We start from the raw sequence: 19,015 nt of genomic DNA, 5'->3' as shown, positions 1-19,015 counted from the left end.
TTTATATATGAATGGAAAATGTGACATCAACACACATGTAAAAAGGATTATCCTCTTTAACTCCCCGAACTTGTGATCTGAACAGCTAATGATGTAAGACAGACTACAAAGTTATACTTTTTTATATACATTAATTAAAAAAAGACTTAAGGACATTCTAAGAAAGTTTCAAATTATACAGCACACCTTTAGCTAGAAACCCAAAGAGAGGTGGGAAAATATCTCAAAAACATCTTTTAAAATTTGGATTAGCACTCTCTAAATGCCTTCCTCATATCTTGTTCCAAACTGAACAGAAAACTTTATATAAAGTAGAAAAACCACGGCAGCCCTGGTGGCTCAGCGGTTTAGCGCCGCCTTCAGCCCAGGGCGTGATCCTGGGGACTGGGGATCGAGTCCCACGTCAGGCTCCCTGCATGGAGCCTGTTCCTCCCTCTGCCTGTGTCTCTGCCTCTTTCTTTCTCTCTCTCTCTCTGTCTCATGAGTAAATAAAATATTAAAAAAAAAAATAATAAAGTAGAAAAAACATCTGGGAAAAAATCATCATATAACCTTTTACAGATCTCTATACAATAAGTATAAATCCAATGTTATAATAAAACTAAATCTGAGAGCTCAACTTAGTTGAATTGGAAAAAACAGCATAAAACAGTAAGAAGTGAGTTAATTTATCTACTTCTCTGCCTCTATACAAATGTATCTAAGTTTCTACACATACCACTTACTGGTTAATTTTTCACCTGACATTAATATTTGTAATATACAATTAAAAAGTTTTTTAGCGGCATCCCTGGGTGGTTCAGCGGTTTAGCGCCTGCCTCCAGCCCGTGATCCTGAAGTCCTGGGATCAAGTCCCACATTGGGCTCCCTACATGGAGTCTGCTTCTCCCTCTGCCTGTGTCTCTGCCTCTCTCTCTCTCTCTCTCTCTCTCTCTGTCATGAACAAATAAAACCTTTAAAAAAAATGTTTTTTAGCTGTTTCCTTTAATAATAAACATAAATTATTTCATTAAAGAAAGCAGGAATGCTAAATTATTAACTGAGTCTTCCCAAATTTCTTATTGGCAAAGAATGCCAATTTTTTGACAATTTTGAGACACATTTTGTCATATATGTGTCATATATATGGCCAAAACTTTTCTTACAATTTTAAGTGTCCAGAGGACATTAAACACAATTTTCTTTTCTTTTCTTTTCTTTTATTTATGATAGTCACACACACAGAGAGAGAGAGAGAGAGAGAGAGAGAGAGAGAGGCAGAGACACAGGCATGCACCGGGAGCCCAATGTGGGATTCGATCCCAGGTCTCCAGGATTGCGCCCTGGGCCAAAGGCAGGCACTAAACCGCTGCGCCACCCAGGGATCCCCTAAACAGAATTTTCTAACTTCTTCTTGTATTAAGAGAAAGTTTTTAATTTCCTCCATGCTCACTATATTAAAATTTAAATAACAGATGTGGGGCACCTGGGTGGCTCAGTCAGTAGCATCCAACTACTGATCTCAGTTCAGGTATTGACCTCAAGCCCCATACTGGGCCCCACGTTGGGTTCCACACTGGGTGTGGAGCCTATCTTAAAAATAAATAAATAAATAAAATAAAACAAAATTTAGATAACAGATATAAAGTAAAAAGGTGTTGGATTGGGACGCCTGGGTGGCTCAGCAGTTGAGCGTCTGCCTTTGCCTCAGGACATGATCCTGGAGTCCCGGATCAAGTCCCATACTGGGCTTCCTACATAGAGCCTGCTTCTCCCTCTATGTCTCTGTCTCTTACGAATAAATAAAATCTTTAAAAAAAAAAAAAGGTGTTGGATGCACTAATTCAGACAGCAACTACTGAACATACATGCATTACTCCTGTTTTATAAATAAGGAAATTAAAACCTGAGATTAAGTAACTTGGTTCTATGTCACAAAGCTAGTAACAGACAGAGCCAGAGGTAGAATGAACTCAGATTTTTGTCTGGATTTTTTTTTTTTTTTTGTCTGTTTTCTACTTCAACTTCAGCCAAAACAAATTACCTATTTCTATTGCTACCATAACAAACTGTCACAAACTTGGTAGATTTAGGGATGCCTGGGTAGCTCAGTGGTTGATTGTCTGCCTTGGGCTCAGGTCATAATCCCGGGGTCCTGGGTTCAAGTTCCACATCAGTCTCCCTGTAGAGACCCTGCTTCTCCCTCTGCCTGTGTCTCTGCCTCTATTTCTCATGAATAAATAAAATCTTAAAAAAACAACAACAACAACAACACTTGGGCAGCCCAGGTGGCTCAGTGGTTTAGTGCCACCTTCAGCCCAGGGCATGATCTTGGAGACCTAGGATCGAGTCCTAGGTCGGGCTCCCTGCATGGAGCCTGTTTCTCCCTCTGCCTGTGATCTGCCCCTCTCTCTCTCTCTCTCTCTCTCTCTCGCTCTCTCTCTCTCTCTCTGTCTCTCATGAATAAATAAAATCTTAAAAAAAAAAAAAAACAACTTAGTAGATTTAAACAACACAAATTTATTACCTTACCATTCAGAAGCCTGACATTGGTATCACTAGGCTAAAATCAAGGTGTCAGCAGGATGGCATTCTCTCCTAGAGAATTCGTTTTCTTGCCTTTTCCAACTTCTGAGAGCTGCCTGCATTCCTTGGCTCATGGAATAGTCTTTTCATCTTCAAAGCCAGCAATGCTGCATGGCTAAGCTTCTGCCTGTTACATTTCTTTGACTCTTCTGCTTTCCTTTTCCACTCTTAAAAACCCTTGTTACTAAACTGGACCCACCTAGATAATACAGGCTAATTCTCCGTACTTTAAAATCAGTTACTTAGCCACCTTAATTCCATCAGCAACTGTAATTCCCCTCAGCTATGTAACCTAATACATTCACAGGTCCTGTGAATTAGATGTGGATTTTTTTGGGAAGCCATAATTCTGCCTATCACAGTGCCTATATTTGTAATAAATAGGCTACCAAAATTATAATGTTATGGTTTAGACAGTGAGCATGTTTTGGCTCAAAATGTATCATATGTTAGTTAATTAGGTACTAAGGAACATAATTTTTCTAAATTAGGAGAATGGTTTAATTTATTTAGCTCTCAAAGTAAAACAAAGTGGTTGAGTCAACTGAATGAACTCACTCATCTAACTAGGTCTTAGAGGGAAATAAGCCAATAAGAGATACCATCTTCCTCTTCCCTTATCAAGCCTCTGAAGCACTAGCCTTGGGGGGCAGAAAGAAAAGAGTAAAGCTGGCCTTGTTCTAAGTATCTGGAAGGAGACAAAGCTTTGTAAAAGGCCTGAATTCTGGTAACAGGACTGTGGTTGGCATAAACCTGTTTGGAAGGCACTGGACCCAACTGTTCTTCAAAGACACCCTAATGAGAATTTGACAGGTCTCAGGAGCAGTTACCAAAATTATCAGGGATTTAAAGATGGGAGACTTTGGGTGAGTACATGGGTGACTTCCTTCTTTGTTACACCACCAAACATGGAGGGATTTTCTTTTTTTCCTTCCCTGGAGAAAGGTGCTGAATTGCTATGAATACTTAATTTGAGTGAATTATTTGTGAGTTAGCCTACTCTATTAAGATTTATAAACACCCAAATCAAGGCTCATGTCGTTTTATGTGGTCATTTGCACATATGCGCAGAGCTGTGAAAATTTAAGTTGACAGATCCACATGTCCCCAGCTCATGTCAAATGAGGCTCTCATACCATAAACAGGTGTCCTTTCAGCAGTCTATCTAGTGTCACTTTGTGTTTTATTGGTGATGTTACTGTTTAAAATGGCTCCCAGGTGTCAATTCCCAAGTGCTGTCTAGGGTACCGTAAACCAAGAAGGCTATGGTGTGCCTCACAGAAAATACATTATATAAGCTTCACTTGGACATCAGTTATAGTGCTGTGAGTTCAATATTAATGAATCAACAGTATACATTAAATATTACATATGGAACAGAAGCACAAATGGGACAAGATAAATTGATCAGTTGACAAAAATGTTGTAACCAGAGGCTCACTGGAACCTAACCTTGTAACTCCTCTACGAGCAAGGAGTCAGTATTCACTAATTCAGTGTTCACAGTGACTTTCTAAAACATAACTCTTGCAAAAAATGACAACTGACTGTATATAAACACTTCGATAGGGAAGATTTCTAGGCATCAAAAGTTGATGCTTTTCTAAAGTTTTGATACAGAGGCACCTGGGTAGCTCAGTGGTTGAGCATCTGCCTTTGGCTCAGGGCGTGATCCCAGGGTCTGGTCCCGCTTTTCCCTCTGCCTGTGTCTCTGCCTCTCTCTGTGTGTCTCTCATGAATAATTAAAATCTTTTTTTTTTAAGATTTTATTTATTTATTCATGAGACACACACATAGAGAGAGAGAGAGAGGCAGAGACACAGGCAGAGGGAGAAGCAGGCTCCATGCAGGGATCCCGGGACTCCAGGATCACGCCCTGGGCTGAAGGCAGGCGCTAAACCGCTGAGCCACCCAGGGATCCCAAATAAATAAAATCTTCAAAAAAAAAAAGTTGTGATATGTACTGTCAAATTTCCCTCTAAAAAAAATTTCCCTCCAATAACAAATTTTTAAAAGAAAAATCTAAGATGCTGTACCTTTAAAAGTATATCTTATTTGTTCTATTTTTAGTTTTTTAAAGATTTTATTTATTAGAGAGCAAGCGAGAGCACAGGCAGAGTGAGGGACAGAGGGAGAAGCAAACTCCCCACTGAAAAGGAAGCCCATTGTGGGGTTTGATTCCCAAACTCCAGGATCATGACCTGAAGGCAGACACCTAACCAACTGAGCCACCCAGGGTACCTATTCTATTGTTAAATTATATCTTTAAATGACTTGAAACCCCCAACAATATTCATACCACTTTTGCATTTTTAAGTGAATTAACATTCATTCAAATGAATTGTTCTATTGCTTTGCCTCAAGCAGGAAAAGTACTGAATTTGCTAACCATGTATTTCATTACCGAATACTAAAATAAAAACCAATGTGAGCAAATTGAGAACAAGTACGACATTCATATTTTATATGTATATTTAATAATGTACGCATTCACTACATTTCAAAGCGTTTTGATGAATAAACAGGTAAAGGACGGAAGTAAACAGAAGGTAGTATACCAAGTAGTCTAATTAAGCAAGTAGGGTAGAATAAACTAATGAACTGACTTATAATCTAGTAAAAAATATATATATTTTTCTTAGATGACAATAGCTACAAAACAGATGACTTTTACTGAGCAATTTCTACATTATAGCCACTGTGCTTAATACTTAAAATGGCTTATCCCATTTAAGTCTCAAAATATCCTAAAAATAATTACTGTTACTCTTCATATTTACAGATGCAGAACCGGATACACGGAGTTACTTGTCCAAGGTCACATAGCAAATGAGGCAGTAAGATTCCAGAACTCCAGTAGTTTACTAGTGTCAAAAAGAACACGTTTAAAGCTTCAAGTTGTACAAATGTGTCCCTACAATAATCTCAGGTACTTATTTAACAAATGGATTCTTGGCTCTCAGTCTTGGTTTACTGAATTCGAATTTCTAGAGGTAGAATATAGGAGTCTACATTTCAACAGACATCCCAGGTGATGAGTAGCAACAGTGAAATTTGAAAGCCACCACTTTTAAGTATGTGACTGATCCCTAGTCCTATGCTAGACACACATATATTCCTGTGCTAGAAGCACACTATAACCAAAAAGAATCTTGCCAAAAAAAAAAAAAAAAAGAATCTTGCCTTTGCCATCTTCTTTGTGTCTTTGTTCATATTATTGTTCCTCTGCAATGTACATTTTATTTATCCTTCAAAACATACTCAAATCCCACCTCTGCCACGCTTTCCCTGAATGTTTGTTTCTCTTTTCTTGAAATGCCATTGAACTTTAAGCCTCCAATACAAAATTCCTTACAGGTCTGTAGTAGCATATTTAGCTAATAAAAAGAGTAGAGTTTCCTTTTTATCTCCTAAAAAGTTCAATTAATTAACACGGTGCCTTGTTTTTTCTTTTGAAGTTTGTTGAAATGAATTACAAATCCTTTCCTAATCAATGTTTACAACTTAACCCAAAAGATAAATATTTGCCAAAAAATTAATGTTTGAATCTGGCTCCTTTAACTGAAGGGAGTATAGATAAAAATACTGTACTTAAGATTTAAAAAATTAATTCAAAAAAAATTAATTCAACCCACAGTAAATTAACATATCAGATTAATTTAATAATTACCTACATCCCCTTTAAGCTCTAAGACTTGACAATGCTATGACTTCAAAAACTGCTCTAACCTCAAATGTCAGTATAAAATGGGTGAGAAGAAAACAGCAGCTATATTAGAAAGGCAAAATGCACAGTGACCATTTCCAGATACCTCTGACATCATCTTATCAATTCAAGGTGGCAAAAGCAATTGATAATATTAGTTTTTGCATTGCTTATTACTTAGCAACATCTATTATTTCCATGTAGAAATATTATAGATTAAAAAAAAGAAATATTATAGATACTTGAATGAATTAAATTTTATGGGGAAAAAAAGAATTTGATACATATCAAATTTTTAAATAATTGAGCTCCATGGACTGTATCTGTATCACAAAAACAAATATATCTGCTTGACATATGTTCTGAAGAACTTCATTCCATCTATAATTTGAATCTCCAAAGAATATGAAGTTGCCTACTTTTACTTTCTGAAGTAAAAAATTACTGTGGAAATAGTATGAAGTAAAAAATTACTGTGGAAATTGTGTGAATGTTCTAGTCTGATAAAGCTGTTGCATTAAAAGATCAAGTTCTCAATTAAAGAAAACCTGATGTTTTCATTCCTTCTACCTTCATATTGTATGATAAGCCTTTTACCCTGAGCTAAGAATGATCACTTATTTGAGTTCCTTAGCATAACTTTAAGAATTAAAGCCAAAATCTTGGTACAATATTTCTGAACTATTCCTTACCTCTGTACTATTGAATCCTGATAGCATTTTTTAAAGACATGTAAAACTATGTGAATATAAAACATTTTCTAAAGTCTTATTAAAAAAAACATGTTTGGGACGCCTGGGTGGCTCAACAGTTGAGCATCTGCATTTGGCTCAGGTTGTGATCCCGGGGTCCGGGGATCTAGTCCTGCATCCGGCTCTCTGCAAAGTGCCTGCTTCTCCCTCTGTCTATGTCTATGTCTCTGCCTCTCTCTGTGTGTCTCTCATGAATAAACAAAATCTTAACAAAAATAAATAAAAATAAAAAATAAAACATGTTTGATTTTCAAGGTTTCTCAGAGGAGTGGAAGTTTCCAACTAAGAATTTTTTTTTACTCTCCAATAACTACCTTATGCTATTACCAGAATCTTAACATATTAGCAGTATTTGCTTGCTCAGAGCAAGTATGTAAAAAAGTTTGCTTAACTTAATAATTATATCAACATTTGTCATATAATTATGGCCCACATTTTATAGAATTTCTGGTTTGGAGAATAGATATTGAAATCTATTTAAATCATCCATATATACATGAATACATTACTTCTGACTGGAACAATTTTTTGATGTTTTTATCATTTATTGCGTATTGACAACAGAATACATGCTATAAAACCTAAGGAAATGATAACACAAGAATGTTCTGTTTGGGGCACCTGACTGGTTCAGTTGATAGAGCATGCAATTCTTGGTCTTAGGGTCATGAGTTCCAGCTCCACATTAGGTGTAAAGATTTAAAAAAAAAAAAATGTCCCCAAGTTTTCCTAAATGAGTATATAAGCTTTTTCATGATCCAACACTTGTGTCAAAGAAGAAACAGACTAAGTTATAAAATAAAAAGAATAACAACTTTCTACCTCATAAGTGAGCTGCAGTAAAGGCTATATTCAGAGCAAAATTCATAGCCTTACACATTTACTACCAAAAAGGAATTAAAAAATAAAAGCCAGAAAAAAACCCAAAAAGGAGTATTTGTAAATCATAATGAAATTTCCTTTTCTGTTGTTTCTAATTCATTAACTTTTCTTTTTTCTGTTCTTTCACTATTATAATAAAAAATTCAAATAAATATGGTTTACAAATAAAAATCAGTGAAATACATTGCTAGATTTAATCTTATCAAAAAACAAAACAAAAAACATAGTATTAGGTCTAAGAAGAGTGCTAAAGCCTTTGAGGATTTGAAAAGACCACAAAAGGGAACTTTGTATAACACCCTAATAAAATTTTAACTAGATGAAAAGGATGAGTATCTAGACATATAGAAATTAATAAAATTAGCTCAAAGAACCTAAAGAAATCAACAAGTATGAAAATACTTCAAACCTTTTCCAAAAAACATTAAAACAGTATGTATTTCATGGGTAAATTAAATTTTCTGACACATGAATAAATTAATCCTATGCTCTTTAATCTCTTCCAAAGCATTCAAGAAAAAGCTTCCTTATCTTTTTAGTGATAGCCAAATACTGATAGAGCCAAAAAATTGGGGGAACAAGGGCAAGATCTAGTGAAGACGTTCTCAGTAAGGTAAATCTCTTTCTTCCTATGCTCAGGAATCCTTTCTTGCATAGCTAGCAAATATAAGTACTACTTAGTCACTAGCTAATTAGTCTTCCCGAGAAGTAACTGCACTGAAAATCCCTTGTATTCTATAACCACCAAGGACCAGCAGCAGCATTCTCTCCTCTCCCACCATATTTGATCACTGATGTTTTGGTCAACAATGTTTTGTTTTTCAGATTTAGAGTCTAGGACAGCCCTGAAAACGCAGCACAAAGAATAAAATAATGTAGCTTTTCTACTCTCTCATCTTAAAACATATCTAACTGGTCCTTCAATTTTTCTAACCTTTTGATATAAAGATTTAACCTAACAGATAGGTAGAGGCCATTTGTCTTTTAGTGAATGCAATTTTCTTGGTTGTAGTACTGTTTCAACAGATATTCTGGGTTATCAAAATACCTGCTTCCCAACCACTCATAACCCAGAAGAATAGGTACCAGAAGAATGCTAGAGCCAATGAGCTGACATAGAACTCCTAAAAACCCTTGGGATTCCCTAAGTGGTAAAAGGAACACCTTTTGATCCTCATAATAAGTCTCTTTCAACCACATCTGAGTTTATGTTAATATGGTGATTTCTGGAAAGCCCCTAAGGGTAGGGGGCTGGTCACCAGAGGACCAACCATGCATGATTAGGTGGTTAGGACTTTCAGCCCACTGTACACTCTCATTTCATGGAAGGGAAAAGAAGCTGGAGGTTAAGCTAATAACCAACAGTCAGTGATTTAACCAGCTATTTCTATGTAAAGAAGAGTCCATAAAAATCCTAACTGATTTTTTCACGAAGATGGCGCCGAAGGCGAAGAAGGAAGCCCCTGCCCCTCCCAAAGCTGAAGCCAAAGCAAAGGCTTTGAAAGCTAAGAAAGCGGTGCTGAAAGGCGTGCACAGTCACAAAAAAAAAAAGAAGATCCGCACGTCACCTACATTCCGAAGACCCAAGACCCTGAGTCTCCGAAGGCAGCCCAAATATCCTCGAAAGAGAGCCCCCAGGAGAAACAAGCTTGATCACTATGCCATCATCAAGTTCCCCTTAACTACTGAGTCAGCCATGAAGAAAACAGAAGACAACACACTTGTGTTCATTGTGGATGTCAAGGCCAATAAGCACCAGATCAAACAGGCTGTGAAGAAGCTCTATGACACTGATGTGGCCAAGGTCAACACCTTGATCAGGCCTGATGGAGAGAAGAAAGCATATGTTCGAGTGGCTCCTGACTATGATGCTTTGGATGTTGCCAACAAAATTGGGATCATCTAAACTGAGTCCAGCCGGCTATAAATCTAAATATAAATTTTTTCACCATAAAAAAAAAAAAAATCCTAACTGAAAGGGCTCAAAGACCTTCCAGGTTGGTGAACATTGGGAGGTGCTAGAAGGGTGGCTTTCCTGGAAATTCATGCCCTTTCCCACATGCTTTGCCTTATGCATCTCTTCCACCTGGTGGTTCCTGAGTTGTATTCTTTTGTAATAAACCATTAATCTCGTAAATCAACTGTTTTCCAGAGATCTGTTAGCCATTCTAGCAAATTATCAAACCTGAGGAGGGAGTTGCTGGAACTCCCAATTCATAACCTTGCTGGATAGAAGCTGTGGGCAATCTGAGAATCCATTATTTGCAACTGGCACTTGAGATTGAGGGTAAGGGAGCAGTCTTGAAAAACTGAGCTTTTAATCTGTAGGATCTAATGCTAACTCCAGGTAAATAGTGTCAGAATTGAACTAAAGAACACCCAGCTGGTGTTGGTTAAATTAGCTGGTATGGGAAAAAACCCGTATGTCTGTTAACCAGAGTATTCTGTGGGTACTGTACAGAGGAAACAGAGTTCTCCTTCAGCTTGTTTTTTTTTCCCCCTTCACTACTATACTGGACAGTGCTCATAACCACTGTTGTGTACTTCTCTACTAAAAAAATATGTAGTTTATTCTCAGAATCTAAGGATAGGTTTTTTTTTTTAAAAGATTTTATTTATTTATTCATGAGAGGCACACACAGAGAGAGAGAGGCAGAGACACAGGCAGAGAGAGAAGCAGGCTCCACGCACAGAACCCGAAGTGGGACTCGATCCCGGGACCCCAGGATCATGCCCTAGGCCAAAGGCAGGCACCAAACTGCTGAGCCACCCAAGGATCCCCATAAGGACAGTTTTGTATTAGGATGTCTATTCATAATTCATAGTATTAAAAAATAAGAAAAGTTATCTATTTCAAAATAAATTTAAAAATTAAGTCAGTATCCACTCCTACTTAGTAAGATGAAACATGACACAGAAATAGAAAAATCCTAGAGTGGGTGGCTCAGTCAGTTAAGCATCTGCCTTCAACTCAAGTCACAATCCCTGAAGCTCCCTGCTTCTGCCCCTCCCCCTGCTCCTTCTTTCTCTCTCTCTCTCAATGAATAAATAAAATCTTTAAAAATATATATATAAGAATCCTTCTATTATATATCTAGAGCTAAAGCTCAAATAAACTCTGGCATCATGGCTTAATGGCAAACCTTAGAAACAGTCTTACTAAATTTATAATAATACTTTGACCTGTTCTGAAAGTACTAAACAATGCAATTAGATAACATACCAAATAAGATGGATATTAGAAATGAGTTGGGTCAGAATAATTATTTATGCATGATTATTTATATGGAAAAAAAAACTAGAAAAATTAAGCGAAGTACCATCAAAAACATAGATTTTTTTTTTTTAAGATTTTATTTGACAGAGAGAGCACAAGCAGGGGGAGTAGTAAGCAGAGAAAAGGGAGAAGCAGGCCCCTTGCAGAGCAGGGAGCCGGATGCGGGGCTTGATCCCAGGATCATGATCTAAGCCGAAGGCAGATGCTTAACCAACTAAGCTATCCAGGTGCCCCATAAACAAGAGATTTATATAAACCAATTACAAAATACTTACAGCAATTACAAAATTTCTATACAAAATTCTATATACAATTACAAAATATATATAGAAATAGCTTTTACATACTAAAAACAGCCAATTATAAAAATACACCTTAAAAACAAACCATTCAAAACCATAGATACCTGCTAAAAGGAATCAATGCTTCTTGAGTAAACAATCAGAGCAAGGTAAGTACAAGATGAGCCTGAGACATCTCACACCAAAAAAATAAAGTAGTACTCAGAAAATGATGGGAATATACCAAAGTACATGGGGCCATCTTGAAGACCTTGCTGACCAAAAACAATAAATTTGAGCATCAAAATGAATAAGCACAGGGGTGCCTGGGTGGCTCAGTTGGATAATCAACCTTAAGTTGGTTAAGGTTGATTTCGGCTTAGGTCATCATCTCGGGGTCCTGGGATTGAGCCCCATGGGCTCCCCCACTCAGTGGGGAGTCTGCTTCTCTCTCTCCCTCTGCCCCTCCCCTCTCTCACATGTGGTCTCTTTCAAATAAAATCTCTTTAAAAAAATGAATAAGGACAGGGACGCCTGGGTGGCTCAGTAGTTGAGCATCTGCAGGTGTGATCCTGAGGTCCGAGATCGAGTCCCACATCAGGCTCCCTGCCTGGAGCCTACTTCTCCCTCTGCCTGTATCTCTGCTTCGTTGTGTCCCTCTGAATAAATAAAATCTTTAAAAAAAAGTTTTGTTTTCTTTTTTAAGATTTTATTTATTTATTCATGAGGGACACAAAGAGAGAGAGAGAGAGGCAAAGACACAGGCAGAGGGAGAAGCAGGCTCCAGGCAGGAAGCCCGATGTGGGACTCGATCCCGGGACTTCAAAATCACACCCTGGGCCGAAGGTAGGCATTAAACTGCTGAGCCACCCAGGGATCCCCAAAACAAAACTATTTTTGGGAGAACACAATTCAACCTACAACTGTATATTGGATAATTATAAAATAGCTTTGTTAAAATCTCTAAATTTAATCACTGTATTGCAGTTAAGAAAACATCCCTGTATTTAGGAAATAAAAGCTAAAGTATTACTTAAGGGTAATAATAAGACATGATATTTGCAACTGTTTTTCAAGTGGAGGGGGTGGGAATGTCTAGCTTGTACAGGAGTAAATGTAACTTCTTGGGTGCCTGGGGTTGTTTAGTTAAGCGATGGACTCTTCACCTCAACTCTTTTTTTTTTTTTTTAAAGATTTCATTTATTTATTCATAGAGACACACGGGGGCGGGGGAGAGGGGGAGACGCAGAGGGAGAAGCAGGCCCCATGCAGGGAGCCCAGCGTGGGACTCAACCCGGGTCTCCAGGATCACACCCCAGGCTGCAGGCGGCGCTGAACTACTGCGCCACCACCGGGGCTGCCCTTCACCTCAACTCTTGATCTCAGGCTTGTGAGTTCAAGCACCAAGTTGGACTCCATGCTGAATGAGGAGCCTACTTAAAAAAAAAAAAAGTAACTTCTCACAGCTTTATATCTTCATCTGTAAAAATACAGATATTAAGAACACTAACTCAGAGCACCTGGATGGCTCAGTCAGTATGCACCTGACTTGATTTTGACTCAGGTCGTGATCTCAGGATCCTGAGACTGAGTCTCATGACTGGCTCCATGCTCAGCAGGGAGTCTGCTCAAGATTTTCTCTCTCTGGGACGCCTGGATGGCTCAGCGGTTGAGCATCTGCCTTTGGCTCAGGGCGTGATCCCACAGTCCCAGGATGAAGTCCCACATCGGGCTCCCTGCATGGAGCCTGCTTCTCCCTTTGCCTATGTCTCTGCCTCTCTCTCTCTCTGTCTCTCATGAATAAATAGATAAAATCTTTAAAAAAAAAAAAAAACTTTTTTTCTCTCTCCCTCTGCACATGTGTGCATGCTCTTTCTCTCAAATAAGTAAATGTCTTTAAAAAAAGAAACTCAGTGCTCACTTTGAGAGCATATATACTAAAACTGGAAAGATGCAAAGAATAGCACAGCCTGTAGACAATGATGAAACACAAATTTGTGCAGGATTCTGTATTTTTTTAAATCCTTTCATTAAATAAAATTACTAAATGTCAGAATACTTAAGTCAGATTTTCAAAAGAAAAATACTTAACTCATAGAATTTTGTCAGAAGTGAACTACTTAAAATATCCAGTATTTATCACTGTGACTGGCATGCAGGCAATACTCAATGAACATTAACTGCTCTTCTTGCTGCTGTTTTCATGGTCCTCATCATTCATGTATGTAGTATTGGCACAAGAATAAACAATATTTGGGAAAGAATGAAAGCCCAGAAACAGACATGAAAGTAAACAAACCCCATTTAAGGTATTGTTTAATGTGGTTTTTTTTGTGTTTGTGTGTGTGTGTGTGTGTTTTGAAACATCTACCTGTCTCCGTGATTTCTCTATTATTTCTCTATTATATCAGAAATGTCTTTCAGGACACTCACACAGAATTCTTCTGGACCTAGAAGCTAGATGACCCCTTAGCCATTATCTACTTTCTTATTCTCTTTTCTAATTTTTTTTTTAAGATTTTATTTACTTATTCATTGGAGACACAAGAGAGAGGGGCAGAAACACAGGCAGAGGCAGAAGCAGGCTTCATGCAGGAAGCTCGATGTGGGACTTGATCCTGAGACTCCAAGATCACGCCCTGAGCCAAAGGCAGATGCTCGACCACTGAGCTACCCAGGTGTCCCTAGCTTTTCTAATTTAAAGGGCATCCTCTTGTTACAGAAGTCAGGAGATAAAAAGAAGACATGCTAGGCATTTCCTGTTATCTATTATGTCACCTTCCCTAAGTTGTGCATCTGTGGCTTCCTTCTAGCTTTGAATTTATCTCTAAGAATCATCTACATTGTCATTTTTTTTTCTAGGTATCAGTCATTCTAAAAATCCTATTCATCTTCTGACAACATCCTAAGAGGTTCTTGACCTTCTCCTCTATTTGACCTTTATCATGAGTTCCTCCTTCTGACTAAAGTTCTGGTCATTATAAAAAAAAAAAAAAAAAAAAATCAAACAATCACAGCAGAAGAAGAAGAAGAAGAAAAAAAAAATCCCAGCAGGAGAAGCTAAGGGGGTGAGGAGTAATGAGATGAGATGGGGGTAGGGCTTTAGCTCCATCATAACCTGCCACTATTCCTACCAAATTCTTTGATATTGCTAATTACTATCATTTCTCAATCACTAAAAGGACTACATAAATGCAGATACAATCCATAATTCTTCTCTGACCCGCTCCCACATACAGTGCTTCTCAAGCTCTTCATATAAAAAGTTTGGGACATTTTTAGACTTTTCATCCTTTTAGGTGGTATACCGTGTGTCAGAATCTGAAATCACAGACTCTTACTGGTTTTCATACATTTCCTAAAGCCCAGGGCATACATCTTCTTGAAGTCCAGAACTACTTTTCCTGTTACTTTTAATATAAACCCAGGACAAAATGGTCCCTACTCCAAGAGTTCTTTCTATAATTTTCATATAACTTTTTTCTACTGGCCATAATTAAGTTCAAAACAGCAAATACTTTTATAGCTTCTTTTACCACCTAAAACATGAAATTGTATTTTTACATGCTCTGCTTGCAAAAAAGCAAACTTCCAGAAGGTGCTGGGATACTTGACTTTTTCCATCATAATTAGTTTGCTTCTGTACTAACATGTTAAATAAGAAGATAGCATCTCAGGGGCACCTAGCTGGCTGGCTCAGTCAGTAAATCATGCAACTCTTGATCTCGGGGTCATGAGGGTGTTCACCACAGCGCTTACTTTAAAAACAAAAAAAGGTATCATCTTCATCCACAACTTTCAAATATTCTACAACCAAATAGCATATTTCCATATAGATGTCTAACTTTTTTAACTGATAGGTTACTTTCTCTCCCCTTCTGTGGCAAAAACAACTACTCTTCCACCAAAAATTCATTTTTCCCTTCTAAGGTTGTCACTGGAGGTTAGCCCTGCCAAAAGACTATTTTTCTTAGCTCTACTTGCAACCAGATATATGCATGTAACTCATTCACCTCAACATAATGTAAGAGGAACTGATGCGTGCCAGAGTTTTTAAGAAGTACAGCTGCTACCTGGGTGGCTCAGCGGTTTAGCGCCGCCTTCAGGCCAGGGCGTGATCCTGGGGACTAAAGATGGAGTCCCACATCAGGCTCCCTGCATGGAGCCTGTTTCTGCCTCTCTCTCTCTCTCTCTCTCTCTCTCTGTGTGTGTGTGTGTGTGTGTGTGTGTGTCTCATGAATAAATAAATAAAATCTAAAAAAAAAAAAAAAGGAAAGTACAGCTGCTAGAGATATAAGAATAAAATATAAAGAAAAGAAATCCCCTTGTTGTATATACTTTTTTTTTTTACTGCTTTTTAAGACTTACAAGTCACTGCCAAATCAAACTTCAGTTTCTCCATTAGATTTAAGTACAATGTTTAGGGGATCCCTGGGTGGCTTAGCGGTTTGGCGCCTGCCTTTGGCCCAGGGCGCGATCCTGGAGTCCCGGGGTCGAGTCCCGCGTCGGGCTCCTGGTGTGGAGCCTGCTTCTCCGTCCTCCTGTGTCTCTGCCTCTCTCCTTTTCTCTCTACATCTATCATGAATAAATAAATAAATAAATCTTAAAAAAAAAAAAAGGTACAATGTTTATTTGAATTCAACCTGAGCACTGATGCCACTAGTTTAGCTCTAGGCCTGCCACTCCATGGAGCCCTGAGTAAAAAGCAACTGTGGTTACTGCATGAGGTTCTAATGAGGAACTAGCTATTTGTTGACATTTCTTTCTCCCATGCCCATGATAAGCAAACACTGCCAGCAGACTTTTACACTGTCATACAATTTAAAGCATTTAATTAGTGCCTCTTACTCTGTGCTATTGTTCTGGATGCTTGGGATAACTTCTGTAACCAAAACAAAGATCCCTCCCTACCTTCATAGAGTTTACGTTCTGGTAGCAGCCACTCTTATCATTTAGACTTGGCACAACAATTTAAAACCTATCTGCCAATACTTATGTAGACTTAATAAACATGGGCAATGATGGAACTGTTGGGAGTGATGTGTAAAAAAGTTGTACGATAGATATTCTACGTGGAATAATAATCCTATAAAATCAACCTAGCATTTCTATTAGAAAACAATGCTCCAGGGACACCTGGGTGGCTCAGCAGTTAAGCGCCTGCCTTCAGCCCAGGGTGTGATCCTGGAGACCGGGGATCGAGTCCCGCATTGGGCTCCCTGCATGGAGCCTGCTTCTCCCTCTGTGTCTCTGCCACTCTCTCTCTCATGAATAAATAAATAAAATCTTAAAAGAAAACAATGCTTCAGCTTATTAAAGAGGACAAAGGGGGGACGCCTGGGTAGCTCAGCCGTTTGAGCCTTGGGCTCCCTACAGGGAGCCTGCTTCTCCCTCTGTCTATGTCTCTGCCTGTCTCTCAGTGTCTCTCATGAATAAATAACTACATCTTAAAAAAAAAAAAAAAAAAAGAGGACAAAGGGTACATTCTTAGATACAACTGAAGAAATAAAAGGAAGGAAAAGAAGAAAAGACTTCTAAGATCTTTAAGGAAATCTTTGTCAATGAAATTTGACACTGTAGTAAATCAGTAGCAAACAAAATTTCCATTTGGAGCTTTAGATGAGACTTTTCATCCAGAAAGTAAGGAATTTGTGTAACAATAATATTCACAGGAACAAGCCAGTATGGAAGAATCCTAGTTTCTTTCAGAAGGAAGGGAAGCTTTGAATGGCTGATGAGTCTGTACCAAGGTGTAGGAAACTGCCATTTAAACTGGGCAAATTAAAAAATAATAATAATAAAAATAAATAAATAAATAAACTGGGCAAATTTAAAAGCATGCTCTCTTTCTCTAGCATATCCAAAATGTGACGTAGCACCATTCAGACAATGCAGATCTTCCATGTATTTCTACCAACTCATCTAGGAATAAATGATTTAATTAGTAGAAATAAAGGCAATGTTGCATATTAGAAATTTGAGCCAGCTTTAGAGTCAGTCATGTTTGAGCATAAACTCAATGTAGGGGAGAGGAGTGTCAGGGAAAGACAGAAGCTGACTATATACACACAGACTCCACATATATTTTACAAATCTAAACTTACAAGTGGACAGCATTTTCTACAGTTTAGTCTAATACCCAATCTTTTGCCTGCTTTGTTTTTTTGATAAATCAAATTTAGATCTAAAAAAACAAAACAAAAAAAACTTGATTGGAAAAGACATCCAAACATTGTCTCTTTGTTAATCTGGGCTGAACATCTTATTATTAAAAGATAAAGAATGCTTTGGAATTAGTATAACAATTTTTCATGACAAAGCCAAATCTACAAAAAGAAAGCATTTACTACAGTTTAGTGTAATAATACATCTTTTTCAGTTCATATAATATCTGACCTTGATTGCCATTATGAAATATGTATTACAAAGCTACTTCAACTAAAAAGAAAACTGTAAGTGGTTGAAAATTCTCAGCCCCAACAAAAATGTACAGTTTAAGGAAGAAGGAAAAAGAAATCCTCCTTTCCATCACTCTCTTTATCCCTAAGGAAGTTGTCTTATAGGGAACAGGCTTATTGTCAAGTAAATTCAGTTCCACTAGTCATCACTAGTCATGTGACCTTAGCAAACTACATATATTTTCTTTTCTTTTTTTTAAGATTTTATTTATTTATTAGAGACACAGGGGGTGGGGGTGCAGAGATACAGGCAGAGGGAGAAGCAGGCTCCATGTGGGGAGCCTGACGTGGGATTCGATTCCGGGTCTCCAGGATCATGCCCTGGGCTGAAGGCGGCACTAAACCTCTAAGCCACCGGGGCTGCCCTACATACATTTTCTGATCCTTAGTTTCTTCACATGTAATAAATAACTATCTCATTCACAATTTTTTTTTTTTTTTTGTATTTTGAAAAGGTATTTCAAATACCTAACCATGATAATACATATGAACTACAAGTGGAGCATACCATCTGCTACAAAACAGGTTTTCTTCCTTCTTAATGTCTATGACAAGTAAACGGGTGGGAAACAGGAAAAAAAAAAAAAAGGGACAAACTTCGACATTAGATTAATTCCTCATTTTACCAAGCCTTTTTCTACTTTCCTCATTTCTATTTCTCACTTCCAATCTTTTGAAGCTTTCCCATTTTTCACATGTCCTACAGGTATAGAGTAGGAGACAGGCTTAAAGTGCCTGGAGCAAGCAGGTGAGAGAACTAAGGCAGACCTCTCCGCCCCACCCCCACCCCCCCCCATACTTAAATTCAGCTTAACAGCAAGGCCTCACTGGGAGGGTCCTGGCATCCTAATAAGAAACTCATAACAATGATTTTTAAATGGTGAAGAGCTGGGAAGGTGGCAAGGCAATGGGATCACCTCCCGTATAATCAAAACATTTAGTAGACCAAACATTTCAGATGTTAAGAGCTCTGGTTTAAAAAAAACAAAAACCTGGGATCCCTGGGTGGCGCAGCAGTTTGGCGCCTGCCTTTGGCCCAGGGCGCGATCCTGGAGACCCGGGATCGAATCCCACGTCGGGCTCCCGGTGTATGG

General features: G+C 38.1%; 2 protein-coding genes and 1 non-coding gene across 3 annotated transcripts in view; 2 read left to right on the top strand and 1 right to left on the bottom strand.

Moving 5' to 3' along the window:
- The window catches only part of YES1 (YES proto-oncogene 1, Src family tyrosine kinase), a 68,485-nt gene that overhangs the window by 40,769 nt on the left and 8,701 nt on the right, over window positions 1-19,015 (bottom strand). The window lies entirely within an intron of this gene.
- On the top strand, window positions 9,318-9,811 carry LOC121489555 (60S ribosomal protein L23a-like). The gene has a single exon (XM_041752718.1). The coding sequence runs from the start codon at window positions 9,341-9,343 to the stop codon at window positions 9,809-9,811; it is 471 nt and encodes a 156-aa protein (XP_041608652.1). The 5' UTR covers window positions 9,318-9,340.
- On the top strand, window positions 13,377-13,480 carry LOC121475194. The gene has a single exon (XR_005983662.1). It is a non-coding gene; the product is annotated as a U6 spliceosomal RNA (small nuclear RNA).

The sequence above is a fragment of the Vulpes lagopus genome, chromosome 1 (genome assembly GCF_018345385.1).
Source record: "Vulpes lagopus strain Blue_001 chromosome 1, ASM1834538v1, whole genome shotgun sequence".
Taxonomy (NCBI): Eukaryota; Metazoa; Chordata; class Mammalia; order Carnivora; family Canidae; genus Vulpes; species Vulpes lagopus.
The sequence above is the reverse complement of the archived record's forward strand: the minus strand, read 5'-3'. Positions and strand labels throughout refer to the sequence as shown.

What these genes read in the sequence shown, in the direction of transcription:
- LOC121489555 (XM_041752718.1), top strand. Translation starts at nt 9,341, where the DNA reads ATGGCGCCGAAGGCGAAGAAGGAAGCCCCTGCCCCTCCCAAAGCTGAA.